The sequence below is a fragment of the Chelonus insularis genome, unplaced genomic scaffold, assembly GCF_013357705.1.
Source record: "Chelonus insularis isolate UGA/USDA-ARS -01 unplaced genomic scaffold, ASM1335770v1 contig_93_pilon, whole genome shotgun sequence".
In the NCBI taxonomy this organism is placed as follows: Eukaryota; Metazoa; Arthropoda; class Insecta; order Hymenoptera; family Braconidae; genus Chelonus; species Chelonus insularis.
Window position 1 is genome coordinate 2,076,077 of NW_023276782.1, and position 15,214 is coordinate 2,091,290.

At 30.9% G+C, this 15,214-nt stretch overlaps 1 protein-coding gene across 2 annotated transcripts in view; it reads right to left on the minus strand.

The window, feature by feature from the left end:
- Positions 1-15,214, minus strand: part of N (neurogenic locus Notch protein) — a 110,377-nt gene that overhangs the window by 88,710 nt on the left and 6,453 nt on the right. For both annotated transcript variants that reach the window (XM_035092412.1, XM_035092410.1), the window contains exon 2: positions 400-478. In XM_035092412.1, the coding sequence (XP_034948303.1) occupies positions 400-478 (79 nt within the window). The remainder of the gene's footprint in view (positions 1-399; positions 479-15,214) is intronic.

The window sequence follows — 15,214 nt, forward strand, 5'->3', positions numbered from 1 at the left end:
AACTACACAATAATCGAAAACATAATTCGATTGCAGTTATATATTATTACACAGGGATATAGTTTATCACACCATATACAAGGTCGATGACACACACGATGCTCTTGATCATTCGAATCCCATGAGAGATTTATGATCGCCTCGAGCATTGGCACGCACATGCGATTCTCTCACTTAAACACCATGGAATGTGGACTTACCAATGCAAATGTGTAGCTACACCAGACTATCATTACGTCGAATCAGATTCACTTCACGATGATTTAACGTTTTTTTTTGTGTACTATATATTTTTTTATGTTAAAAGCGGGAAAAATCATTGTGGGAATCGCTTCATCCCTGTATATTTTACTAAATATGTTCGGATTTTTTAACATGCAACAACTTATTGGTACTTACTTGCAGTATGATTCGCCGCGGAGTGGTGAAATACAGTGTCCACCGTGGGTACAGGGGTTCGGTGAACAGGAAATAAAACCTGGAATACAAAAAATAATAAAATTAATTTATTAACTGACCTAATGAACTAATTAAAAAATACTTATTTAAAATTTTTTTTATTAATTATTAAAACAATGGGCAATAATATTAAAAAAAAAACGATGTATGATACGAATGTATCTTACATAAATTTCTTTTAAGATAAGTACATAGCTATAACGAGAAAGAAAGTTACGTATTGAAATATCTTTGCGTACATATTAAAGTATATTTTGATATAAATTTGCATAAGTATTATTTTTTTTTAAGGATTTATTTTTTTTTCCATAGGAAAAAAAATATAGAATAGTAATGGACTATTTATGAGCCAATTGAAAATAATATTGATATTTAAATGAATAATTGATAGGATACATTTAAAAACCTTTTAGAGAAATCAATATTTTTGTTAATAAATTAACTTACATGACAATAATGATTCGTCAAGTTTCATAATGTTTAGCAGTCTTTTAAATTAATAGTTATTGAAGGGGAAAAAAAAAGGATTAACTGTTTTATTGATGATTGTGTTGATAAATGTTTATTATTTAGAATGCATTTAACATATATTAATCACAAATCTCATTTGAATAAGAGAAAATAAAAATGTATTGCATATCAGCGTAGTAAGACATCTGAGACAAAAAAATTGACTGCTTGTTTATTATTTAAATAAAAAAAGTATCTCCATAATAACCTGTCATTCATCAATAGCTAATAAGTGTAATTAACATGAAACGCTCATAAACTTCATGTATTCTGAAAAAGTGGTGATTAAATGTCTAGGGTAAACAAACCAATAGATGGATGCAACCCGGAAGATGGATGAATCACATAAATTAGAAGAAAGTTAAATTTAAAATAATACTAATTATTCCTTGCAATTATCATAAAAATCTTTTTTTCATTTTTAACTTGAAAATACGTTCATTTTTATCAATTATTTTAATTAATTTATTTATATTACTTATTCCAATTACCAAACAAAGCCAGAAAAGAATCAGTTTTTATTAAAATTCCGAAGTAAAATTTCTTTTTTTATTTCACAAATGACAAAATTCATATAATGAAATATTCAACATTATTGGCAATCGCTAAAGAACGGTATTCGAAGCGCGTGAAGATCGAACTTTCCTTATCGCAAAGTGGCAATTAGCTTTTTTGAGTTGTCGTAGCTTTCAATGAGAAACCCTTCGAGAACCCTTTGACAAGCCGGGCAAAGTGAACTTTCGTGTTAAGAACAGTGGAACGAGGTATACGAGTGCAGTCTCATGAATAAATATAAAAAATATAATAAAAAAAAAAATAACATACTCGGAGACATGAACTTGTATCGTTTGAAAAGCAGGAGAATAATACATGTGCATTATCGTGGATTTACAGAAGTAGGATAAGAGAAAACGAGACAAAATGAAGTCACAGGGAGGAACCAGAAGCGACAAGTGCACGATGCTGCATCGCACTATAACGTCCACAACAAGACGGATGAGATCAGTTAAACCAAACTACCTTCGTGACAAATCCTTTCCTTACAGTTTATTCACTTACTCTCGTCTTCCCGTTTCACTGTGCGTACAGGAATCACTTAAGATGAAATTCACTAAGATTGAGATCAATTTGATATTGATGGCTGATAATTTTGGTAACATTATCATTAATTATTCCATTTTCTGACATGAATTTTCAATAAAAGTGATAATCAATGTGTTTAAAACTTTTTTTTAAAAGAAATACTAAAGATGCTCAAGTTTTGTAAGACATTAAAAAAAATTGATTATTATTTGGAGTCAAGAGAGACACCTGGTTCGGTGAAAAAAAATTTTTCCGTTAAACATAATTATCAATACATGCAACTGTCCCGAAAAAATAAAGAAGGATAAAAAAAAATTTAATTATTTTATTTTTTAATATTTAAAGGCTGTAATTTAAAGATACTTAAAGGTTTGACAAAAAAATTTTAAATAGATTGTAAAAAATGGGACAATTTAGTTTAAAAAGTTGACATAATAATGTCTAATTTTCAACAATTATTTTGCTCTAATTCATAACCCTGAATAGCTAATATTTTATTCATCACCCTAATTTTTGTAAAAAAAACGATAATTTATTCCTGTCTGTAATAAGTAGGAGAATAATTTAAAGTAGGAGCTTCTCTTCAAGTATAATTGAGTGTTCTGCATTCACAAATATCTCAACAGTGGCAATTTTTTCAAGCTATTAATTGGATATTTAAAAATATTCTTACTTCACTTAACGCAGGAAGTTACACGGAAGTTAAAAGTAAGACATTGTTTCCATTCCCTCGCGTATAAAAAATAAAAAGATCCGCGGGCGCGCTAATTGCTTTAATTCCGGAGTAAATTGCTTGCCTCGTCGGTCTAAAATTGCAGCTTCCTTCCTGCTTCTCGGCCTCAGAGAAAATTTATTCATGTTGTTAACAAATACTTGGCTATGCCATACATTTTCCCAGATATTTTCATTTTTTTCTTCTCAATTGCTGTTACATTGTAAACTACTTTAAATGAAAATTTATGAAAATTAAAAGCATCTTCAGTGTCTTAATTAAAAAATTTATTACAAAGACCTGTATTCAATGTCAATGCCACTTACATAAAGATTTGCTTCTCGTTGTAGAGAGTGAATTTCTTAGCATAATACAATATATGTACTCGCAATCAGCGTGGGTTGAAAAGAAGACGAAATAAAAGATGAGGATGAACAAGAAGACATGCAAGAAGACCAAGTTCGCGCCTCATGATATCGCCTACGCACATGTCTTAAGCACTTTTCGATCCGCCAATTCACTCATTAGTTCGCTCCATTACACGCCCTCTCCTCAACTTCATCCCTTTTACTTATTTACCACATTGAAATGCTTTTTTTCCACATTATATTCCTCAACATGCATTAAAAAATCTCGACGTGTATAATAAGCCGCTGCGGATCAAACTTTAACATTATAACTGCATAATTCTCTTATCATGAAAAATAATTATTGAGTTTAATATCTTTAATATGTACTTCACTCATAAATTTAAATCCATCAGTAATATATTAATTATTATCTATCGGTATTAGTTGTATAATAATTATCTAATTAAAATCCTTCAATCAAGTCATATAAATATTTATCGGTTGGAGAAGAAAATCAGTGAATGATTTAATGAAAATAAAATGCTCATACTTATCATGAAATAAAAAAAAAAAAAAACTAAAGTATCATAAAAGTGTGAACTTGAGAGTATAAATTGTAAGATGTTATGAATAATGAATGAAACTTTGTTTTATTGTTTAATTTATTATATTTTTAAGATTATTTATCAGAGTAATTGAATTGAATGTATTGAATAACAGTAATAATTTTTTTAATTCGATAAAAAAAAATTATAAAGAGAAAATATATTATCTCGTGTTTACGGTTCGATAAATCTCTAATACCCAATGAGTGCGTTAATCGATACAAATAAGGAGTTGTTACTAGTTCAAGCCTATAGGGGAAGCTGGGATAAGATGATCCTCTGGGACAGACGACCCCCTTTGTGAAAAACCGTATCAGCTCTTATCTTTCTGGAAGCTTAGGTTTTAATTATGGAAACTTTCTGGTTCATGATCACATCGTTGAAGATAAAATTAAATTATTAAATACAGACAAATTGTAAAATATTGTTTTTACGCAATGATTTATTTACTTTTTACTAATAATATTAAATTCATCAGAAAAATATCAATTTGTCTTGATATTTAATTAATGTATTTAGAAATTTTTAATTTTTCATAACATTGCACTCAAAATATTAAATGTAGTAATTATGTTCAATGAAAAGATGTTTTATGTTAAGTCATGATTATTTAATGCATGTTAAAATGACTTAAACTTTAAAATATTTTGCTTTTTTCATTACTTATTGTTCTTGGTAAACTAATTTTTTTCTCAAAAATGGTTGATTCCTACCACACCTCTGACTTGTCCTCAGTTAACCAACAATATAACAGTAGTTTTACTAAAAAAATTTTTAGCATAGGTGTAGAAAAAGCAGCTAGACTAAATCAAGCATTAATTTACTAGTAGCGGGTTTTCGTTTAGTTCCCATGGTTGCCTAATAATAAATAATTATCCCTATTTGATAATAATTCTCAGAAGTTAGTCACCGCCTTGAGTTAAATTACGGGGTCATTATTAACTTCGAGGATAAGCCAGAGTTAAAGATAATCCTTTTGGATCATTCGATTCGCTTCGCACCACAGAGTCTTGGTAAATTTATTTTTATTAATCCTGTCGACTACGGCTAAAGAAAATCTTAAAAGAAGAGATGGACGTTGGCACGCGCGATGCCATTATACACTACCTTAGAGAATGTATAATACCCAGTACCTAGATTGACCCTTAGGTGTATCTTTACACTCCTTGCAACAAAACCGGTCGCGAATCAGTACGAGAAACGGTAGTACTTCACGCGACAGCTGCAGTACCAACATTCAACATTCATTTGATGACATCTATAGTGTTGGTATATCAGAAATTCTTCCCATGAGGTATTGATCCCTAATGACTTTCAGAGCTTTGAAATTGATAAAAAAAGTATTAAATTTCGAGAACGAGATATGCCACTCAGACAAATAATAAAAACTGGAAGACGTACGTATTAAGTACTTTCATACGGTTTTCTCTCCTTTTAAATTCAGTTGAAGTCATCAACTACGACAAGAATGTGTCTTGGTAGAATCACATGGCTTCTGAAATGCTCCTGAAGCTAAAAAAGGGCTAGTTGCGCAAGAGAAAGATATCTCAACTCGAATTGATGATTTTTCTGACTGCCAGGCTTGTCTACTAATTTTCTATCACTCAAACGATTCAATAAATTTTTTTAATCATCCAACTCACTAGAATAACCGGTCAACTACACTGAAATTATTTATAGCTCTAAAATTTCTCGGCAATTTTCTCCTCTACCTGCAGAGCAATCTGTTAAGAATTCGAGTGTGTTTACTTGAACAGTAACATCAGTCATAAAGTTCAAATAAAAATCATCATTATTTTTTATATATTAGTACATTCGTTTTATAGGAGTAGAGAAAAAAATATCCAAGTTGTTTGGACCTAAAATTGTCCGTTTTACGATTTACAAACTCGTGATCGGAGTAACATAATACCATTAAATTCATCTTTTTCACGAGAACGATATTGACAAGACCTCGTTCTCGTTTGTAAATTATGTTCACAAGGTTAGTATAGTTTTCTAGTCAATATGTTTTGTTGAGAATTCCACATATGGATAAATCTCTTGATTGCAATTTACGAGTTCTTCCCTTACTTTACCACACTCCTGTGCAATTTATTTTTCTATCGGTTCGTTAGAGTCTCCTCGTTATAAAAGATTTTATATATTTAAACTCATCTGAAGTGGTAGTCCCCTAGATAATCTGCACGCAACCAACAAATTTATGTATTAGCGAGAAAAATTGAAACATCAGAAAGCTGCAGATGTAATAAAAATAGACTGTAGTGAACTCTATATGTATCAAATAAATGCAGGAGGCATGAACATGGATAATTTAATATTTTATTAAACAGTTCAGTGACTTTATATAGAATTTACGAAATAATAGAAGTTAAGAAGTATCGAGTTCAAAATTTTACGGGGTCGGAGTAAAAAGCGAAAAGTCAGGGAATGCACAGCCGTGCCATTGTTCGCGATACGAGGGGGATCTGAAGCAGGTCCCGTATACAATCTTTTACTCCTTCTTTTCTTACTCTTTCAGTCGCCCCTCGTACCGTTGCACCTAAAGGGGGCCTCGCGCTTTATTGTTTTTCGGGGCCTAACAGCCAACTTCGGGGAGGAAAATAAGAGGAAGACGAAGAGAAGACCAGACCCTATTGTATTATAATGGCCATTACAAACATTCGATCCGAACTCGTTTGAGTCTCCGCGAATTTATGTTGTGCTTTTACTTTTTTTTTGCTTATTCCCACTTTCTTTTACTTTCTTGCTGTTTTAAAAATTTTTAACCACTCAAATTGCTTTGGAAATAATAATAATTTTTAAATTAAACACTAAAAACAGTAATTCTAGTGCGAATAATTTAAACAAATTATCTAAAAAGAATTCTTTGTAAATCAATTTAATAATCAATTCATTAAGTGTATTCTTATTTTTATAATTTAGTATTTATGCAACAATGTCATTGAATTATATGATATTGAAAGTCTATTTTTGATAGTAAGGAATGATCACTTTTTTCATGAACTTTTTTACAATAAAAAGATTTTGTTAATATATTTTTGTAAATAGCAATATTTTAAATGCGACTAATGGTCTATAAGCAGTTGCTTATTGATAGAAAATAAGGAAATATAAAAATTGATTCATGATTAAATTGTCAGAATTATCTTTACAAATGATTAGGATATCAGTAGAGTATCAACATTAATTTCGAATTGTAAGATATTGAAAAGCAAACAAAACTAAACGATGAGTGAGATTCCAACACTTTATTTATATTATTTTGAATTTCTTATGAATATTAAATCAAAATCAATTAAAGAAAAAAAAAACTTCCTTCTTTATCACATGGAAATATTTCCAAATTATTTTTTCTTCAACCAATGAATTACAGAAAACTAATCTGATATTTTATTTCTCCATCAATCTTATTTTCACTCCAAAAAAAGTAACTCCATTAAATTCATGAATCGGAGTTGACTCAAAAAAAAAAGAAAAAAGTTAAAAGTTACAAGCTTGAACAAAAAATTAACTGGGTGAATAAATAAAGATTTCTTCCATCGCAAAAGGGCACTGGAAAAGAACCACAGCTGCAAGATATTTCCCTGTCATTTATCCTAAGCGTTAATATCAATACCTTAAGTGTGGATAAACGTCGCCCGTAATACCTGCCGGGGTTCTTGGCCGTTGGCCGATTCTATACAACCCTGAGGGCGCGGGAGGCAAGCAGGAACGAATGGAACATCTGCCAGTGGGTTGTAGTGGTGACGGCTGCCCCTTCTCTATCCTTGTCCCTATCTCACTCTAAACACCACCACCTTGCACCATATTACATCGGAACGTCATTGGGACCTTCTCTGGTCACCATTTTACTATCCATTCTAAAAATATCCGCCTGCTGGATTCGCTCTTCAGATTGAATTTAGCTGATATACCAGATGAATAATAGATTGAATAGATTGGAGGAGAATCAAAGAAGGAATGATCGTGTGTGCTAGCATTCGAATCACCAAGGAGTAGAGTTTAATGAACACAACTATAAAACGTTTCTAAGCGACTTTTAATTTATTAATAAACGGTCTTGATAATTTCAATGACTTCATCCATTCGCTATAAACACCATTAAGTTCTCAATAGGATGCAATAAGCAACAATCATACCAGCGGTATTTTATGCTAAATAGAAATGCATATCAAGCAATAATACATGCTATTTTATACCAATTAATCGTATTGACTCAGATAAATATAGGTTTTTTTTGCATACATTATCAAGAGATACATTCTGTCGAGAACATGTCAATCTACGTGAAAGTATGTCTAGATATGTTCTATAAAAAATTCATGTTTTATTGATATCCGGATATCACGTAATAAACGATAACAATTAATTGATATACATTTTAATTGGTTTTTATTTACAACTATTCCTTTTTTTTTAACGATTTATCTTACAAAATATGAAAGCATTTTTTTATTTTACTGTAAAAGTTTAATTATTTTAATTGAATAATTGTATTGAATAATCGATAATAGTAAATGATTGGATAAAATATTATTTACTTGATTAAAAGATACAATGAAAAAAAATATTTGTTTTTTAAATTTGTTGACATTTTGGGTTCTAAGCCGTCAAAAACACTTGGGTCATGCGTCAACAGAAATTACGCGGCAACTTTGAAGCAAAAGTTTTTTTTTCATATGTTTCCGGTTTTATTTGCCGAAGATCAATTGGATCGAGGTCGATCGAGTGATCGATTAATTTTACATTTCGAAGCGAATCATAATAAAGTGTTATTACGATTGGATATTACCTGTCAGAACCTGATGAATTTATCTCTCAATTGTCAAAAGTGAAACCGTTGACAAATTGATTATTTTTCAATAAAAAAAAATTCGCGCAAAAAACTAGAGTATATTTTTTTTCACACAAAAGTTGAGTTTGTTGAACTAGTCTTCATCAATGAATTATTTTCACACGTCTATAGACATCAAGATAATAATTACAAGCAGTCTGTAATTTGTAATTAATTTTAATTTTTTCAAATAACAGCTTAATTCACCGTAGCTATAACGTGTTTTTGGAGTATATATCTTTGGAATGCAATTATATTCACATGAACATAATGTGTGAAATAACACGGTCCGATTTCCAAACTGATAATTTGTTAATAATCTCGTCAAAGATTTCAATATATTGAATACAGTTGTAATTTAACCTCCTTCAAAACAGCCTTGAATAAAATTTATCCAGCAAAATAGCTATCCAGTTACATCTCGACAAAGAATTATCTCGCTCAAGATCGCGCTACCGAACCCCCCTTAAATTTTTTTTTCCTTCGATACTTTCTTTTACTTTTTTTTTCGCTCGTCGATCTTTTCTTCCTTTACTCTCATTCTTTCCATATTCCCGGATCCTTCCAAGTAAAATAAGACTTGCCTTTGTCCTTCCACCCACACTATAAAGCTCTTTCATCACTTTATATCACGATCTTATACATTTTTCAACATGTGTCCATTTTCTTTGTTATAGAAAATGTTTATTTTTATTAAAATAATATTTTTAACTTATTTATTCTCTTTCTGTTATTGTGTTAATTACATTAGATAAAGTCTTTAAAGATTATTTGCATTGTGAGGTAAATGTTGGTATAGGAAATTTTTAGAAGAATCTTAAAATTTATTTAATAACTCATATTGAAGGTAAATAAAGTCACGCCACATCTTGACGAAATACCAGTTGGTTTTTCCTGTATGCTCTCTCAAGTGTATAAGGGCTTTGGGCGTGTTCTTTAATGCAGAAGAATCGTTAGAGTGTTTAAATATTATACAGGGTGCATATATGTAAGAGCCATCAGTGAAACCGGAAACTAAAAGGTTCTAGTAACCCCTATGTTGGTCCCCTTTGGACGCCGACACACTACAGCAGTTCTCAACTCTCCCCATATGCAGTTAACCTTAATAAATTCTACATATTATTTTTACTAGGACATTTAACATATCTAGAAAATCGATCTATGATATCTCGTAATCTAATTTTCCCACGAAAAATACGCTGAATGGAAAATTAAGAAGATTAGATGGAGAACGTGATTTATTAAGAGGTTTAAATTATTCACGGGTGAAAAATTAATTTTCATGAATAAAAAAATATTTTTTTTGGATAGGCACAAAGAAAGTGGAATAATAGAGTCGATTAATTCATTTTTTGAATAAGATATTTTAATTTTTGTTCATTTAGTATTTTTTTTTGAGTAGATTAATGGTTAGATATTATTTTTTGAAAAATTGGTAAACATAGGAGAATATTTTATTTAGTTATGGGTAATAAAAATAATTAAAATTATTAAATAAATCTTATCAGTGTGTGAAAGATTTAATTAATTTTTAACTCAGCACATTATCAAGTCATAATTTTATTTTACGGTATTAATATTAAGTTAAATCAATCCATGATCACTGAGTTATTAATTTTTTTAATATAAAAAATAAGTTTTTGCCACCTTCATTTTCATTAAATACAATACTTTTATATAAATAATTATTTAAATAAATATTAATAATAAAATTGTTGATTAAATTTGAACAAAATATATTTTTAAAGCTGACTCAGCTGCAGCAAGACTTGGTTGTAAAACAGATTAAAAAAATGCTGGAAAATAAAACCAAGTGGGAGGATAAAAAAATATCAAGATTCTGAAAAGATACAAAGTGAGTATAACCGGCGCTCGGTTGGGTATTTTACCATCAACCACGAAGAACAATACCTCGAGGTCCAGAACAAGTTTGCGGATCCGCGTAATTATTCAAAGGGACACTCGCCTAACCGCGAAGTTAATTAGTTCGGTCCGCTCAACCGCACAACCTAAGATGATTTGAGAAAAGTTCAAAACGACACTCAAATTATTGTTTTTGAGATTCAATCTCCAGTATAATAATATCATATTCTGAAGAATATAAATAGTATTTTCGTTAAATTGTTGTTGACAGGCTTCACGTAATAATTGGATAACTTTTAAAAAATAACCACAATATAATAATAATTATGATTATGATGAAAACATTTGTAAGTAATTATTTCTCTCAAGAATATTAAACGATGCAATATGTATCTAGCAAATATAGCTACTCGAGACACTATTACACGTCATTATCTGTACTCTATAGCTTACCACCGCCTACTTACAACCTTTCTCACTCTTCTTATTACCTAGTTGACCCTAAATACCGACGCATTTTGCTGCAATCAACAGTTATATCTGCAACTATGCCTTAAACATATTTAATTTTTATCTTACGTTTTCTTATATCCTAATGCTGCTCATTCATAATCTACCCCTCCCCTACAAAATTCTAAATTCTAACGTATGGATTTTAGTCGACACACTAGGCGTGCGAATCGTCGTTGAGTTGAAGTTACACCGTTAAAGGTCAGTCCACAATGATTGCATAATTAACAGCAGAGCGAAGCTAATGTTTTCTCTAGGATCAAGAAACTTCTACAAGGATATGTATGTCTGATAGTACAATTTATTAATTCATTTTGTATTTGCTATAACTAGTGAATATTATTTTTAGTGCGATGCAGTGCAAATGCTAAGTCTGGTTGTACTGAAGGTCGTAGAATTTTTTTTTTATTCTCTAAGATTTTTCTAAGATATGTCAAAGCACGTTTGAAGTAAACAGTTAAACCTGAAGTGGAAAACGTCAACGACACATCTTGCATCTGCCGTTTACCGTGATCAACTGAGATGAGAAGTCGACAGTATTTCTCGCCCAACTTCTTTTTCGACGTATCTCTCTACCACCTTTCCACTTTTTCCATCGACATCAATTTAGTCCTTTTCCAAGTAATCCAGGTCTTGTCATATTCTTGTTTAACAAGTTCATGATATCAGTGAGTATCAAATGAATTTATTTTCAACGGAAAAACGTTTTAAAAGTTGGAAGTGTAATGTCTAGATGACATTTGTGCGAATGAAATAAATTTAAAAACTTCTATAGCGTTATTCTTGGAAAATTAAATGATATAATACTTTAGAAAAGGCACATACAAAGGCGTTGAAGAATAATAAATTCTTAGATTTCTGTCTAGAATGCAAATGACAATTTATTTTCTCAAAAATTTGTTTTAATATGTATATAAGCGCTTCATGTTATGATGTTATGATACCCGTTTGCTTTGGGAACTCCAAAGTGGTAGATATATATGTGTATAGGCTACTTTGAATAGTAAAAATGCGAATGATCACGCTGTTATGAAATACAGTCTTATTTACCATTTTTCAAGAGATATTCATTGTCGTAAAAAGAAGCAAGATGTAATAAAGTTTAAAATTTCTACAAAAGTATCAGGGTCATATAAAAAGTCTATTAAGATATCACGACTTCCTGTTAACAACGTGTTTTATACACTAAAATGAAAAAGAAAATATTATATAGAAGCCGCTTATTACAAATTAGAGACAAAAAAGCGATTCTAACTTATTACTTTATAAACGTCATTAATGTCCAAGTTGGAGTAACGGTGATTTTACTTTTCTCAATATCATCTATTAGTTTATTTTATTCAAGTATAAGAAATATATTAGACATAGACACGAGTCTGTTTTGCTTTGATATAATTGATGGTAATTATTGGAAACTAATGATAAAAAAAAAAGCCCGAGTGAGAAAAGTGACACACAACTTACGTTTTTATTTATAATGATTACTTTTTTGGCGATTTTTTTACTTAAAGTTTCGTTGGGGTCACGATTTGCCAACCAGTCATAAATTCAAGTTGTCTCATGGACTTCTTTGGCCCTTATTTTTTTTACCATCTATCTCTAACCTGTAACTCAGCTTACATCCTGAGGCTCATCGTGAGGTAATTACGGTAGCGGCCGGTGCTTCTCTTGGTGGAGAATAATTAGGTACATGATAATGTCGAGCGATCAAACTTGTAGCCAAGGGAGTTTTCTCTTTTTAATGGACCAAAGTGGTCTCTAGTATTATGCCAACATCATCAAGTAATTCGAGACTACTAGTTATTGAAGAATCATAATCATTTGTGGCTCTATTTCAATTAGCATTCGTGAATTGCGTTATTAGTTTGATATAGTTTAAATGGAATTTTTAAGCGATTAGAGACAATGATCAGATCAAAATGACTTTGGTGAAATGGTAGTAAAAAGGAATGTTTTTTAAGAAAGAATAATAAATTATGTTATAAAGACTTCAAATAGTAGTAAAGTTGAAGGAAATGTTTTATAATAAGATTTATAATTTGTTTTTTATTGTAAAAAAATAACTTCTAATTTACTATTATATATATTTAATGGAGAGCTTTATCCGGTAAGTAAAGCTGACAAAAAACTTTTAATCTTAAATCTAATGAAATGATCTTATATCTTTTTAGAGTCATAAAGTAAGAAAATTATCCTAATGTATTAAAACATTAATAACAATATTTTTAGAAAAACCGGATTAATAACTAAAAGAAGCTCATTTTCTTCCTCATCTATATATATTTTTTGAAATTTTATATCACTAAAGACTAACATTTTACTTGACTTCAAGTACCTTAATCTAGTAATACTAAATTAACTTTATCTCATTCCAGTACCATAAGCTGATTAATTTTTTAGATAATACGAAATGAAGACAAGAAACGACGACATTTGGTGACTTTATAAAGTATACATTACTGTTTCCAATTGACTAAACTTTAAATAACGATGATTATCATCTTCAACAAGGAGTTTCCTTTTTTATTAAAAAATAATAATGAAATTCGGAAGACCAAAATTTCGCAATAATGTAATAACATATTTAAAAAGATGTCCTTTGCAACAATATATAAATACAGTAAAAATTCCAAACCACATGGACGACCTTGGAAAGGAAGTGCAGAGCCTTCAGGCGTCGATGGCAAAGGGTCTGAGACCCTTTTTCGCGAACCAGTCTTGTGTGTGTTTACTAACCGGTCTGAAAACACCCGACCCCTTTTGCAATCCCCTGGGCTTCGTCACTCCAGAGTCCTATCGCAGAAACACCTGGCAATCGATAGTTGCACAAAAGTCTTTTAAATGAACGCGAATGGGAAACTCGAGTAAACAACCCACTTCTTGTCTACCCATCAAGTCATCGCGTGCATCATTTAATATTTCTCTGTATCACCAACTGTATCAATTACATTCGTTGGACTTTATTTATGCTTAATGAAGTTATTATAGAAAATAAAAAGAGAAAGCTGATACATATTGATAATGAATGATTAGCATTGTTTTACAATGAGCAGTTAAATATATCGTGTGGCTAATTGGAACTTGCTGCTAGCAAGGAATAGCCAATAAACCGGATCGCACGAGGCGATCAACATATGCGAAGACGAACGAACCTTACGGGCTCTCTTGATAAATATCAAGATCCTTTATCCTTTTCCTATATAACAGTGTGCCGGCATCCTAAGCATCTATTCCGTTAGCTCCACCTTTTCTAGTCCTGGAAGTCTTCGAAAATCATTGGGGAAAGGAACACGAAAAAATTGGTTCAAAAAAAAAATGAATGAAAACGTACATGCCGACAAAACGGATGTGGACATATCAAGTTGCTCTGGCGGTATGTCTTCGGTCGCATCCATATGTATCGAAAATTTCACAAAACCGACAACACGCGAACGATATCTCGGGAACAGTAAATAAAAAGATCCTTTGTATTCGCGAGAGAAGGATATCAAGTGATAAACTTCAAAGTTTAACAGATGGGTGATGTTTTGGGCGGTGTTATGATGTTGAAGAGAGCAAAAATAGGAGAAAAAAATCATTTCTAAAATTTTTCATTCATGGACATAAGTGTGAGAAAGAAATAACCAAGGATTGGTCAATGCCGTGGACCAATCCCGTTGTTTCTTTGAAAATAACATATGATTCTATTCTACGAATATTTAGAGTTGGTAATTAGATAAAATTAGCTTAAAAGACAAGCAAATACTCGAGCGATTTGTGGTTGGTCAAACTTGAGTCCTTCTGAACTATAACCAATGATATCTCTCAAATCTTTTCAACCAATCCGGGAGAGAAATTTTTTCTTAGACATGAACATGCTAATAATTTCTAATTCAAGAGGCAAATTATGGAAGATATGCCACACAAATCATAGATATTTAGCTCGAGATAATTTATATCCATTACACAATAGATTATAGACAAGAAATTGATGTACATGAATTAAAGAAATATTTATAACATATCAGATACGTTTGTCTTATTCTTATGGCCGCGTGGGTGGAATGACAATCTATTCGTGACAATATTAAAATACATAAGCCATAAAATAGACAGATGATTTATTGGTAGAGTTTGAATTATCCATAGCGGTAAGAAATAATAATGAAAAAAATGATTAAAGAAAACGATTGAATATTTATGGGATAATCGAAACAAATATTATGGAGGAGTAGAAGAAATGGAGGAGAGGTTAAATTGCTTGCCGATTTTATGGTCCCGATCGATTGGCCAAGGTCTTCGACAC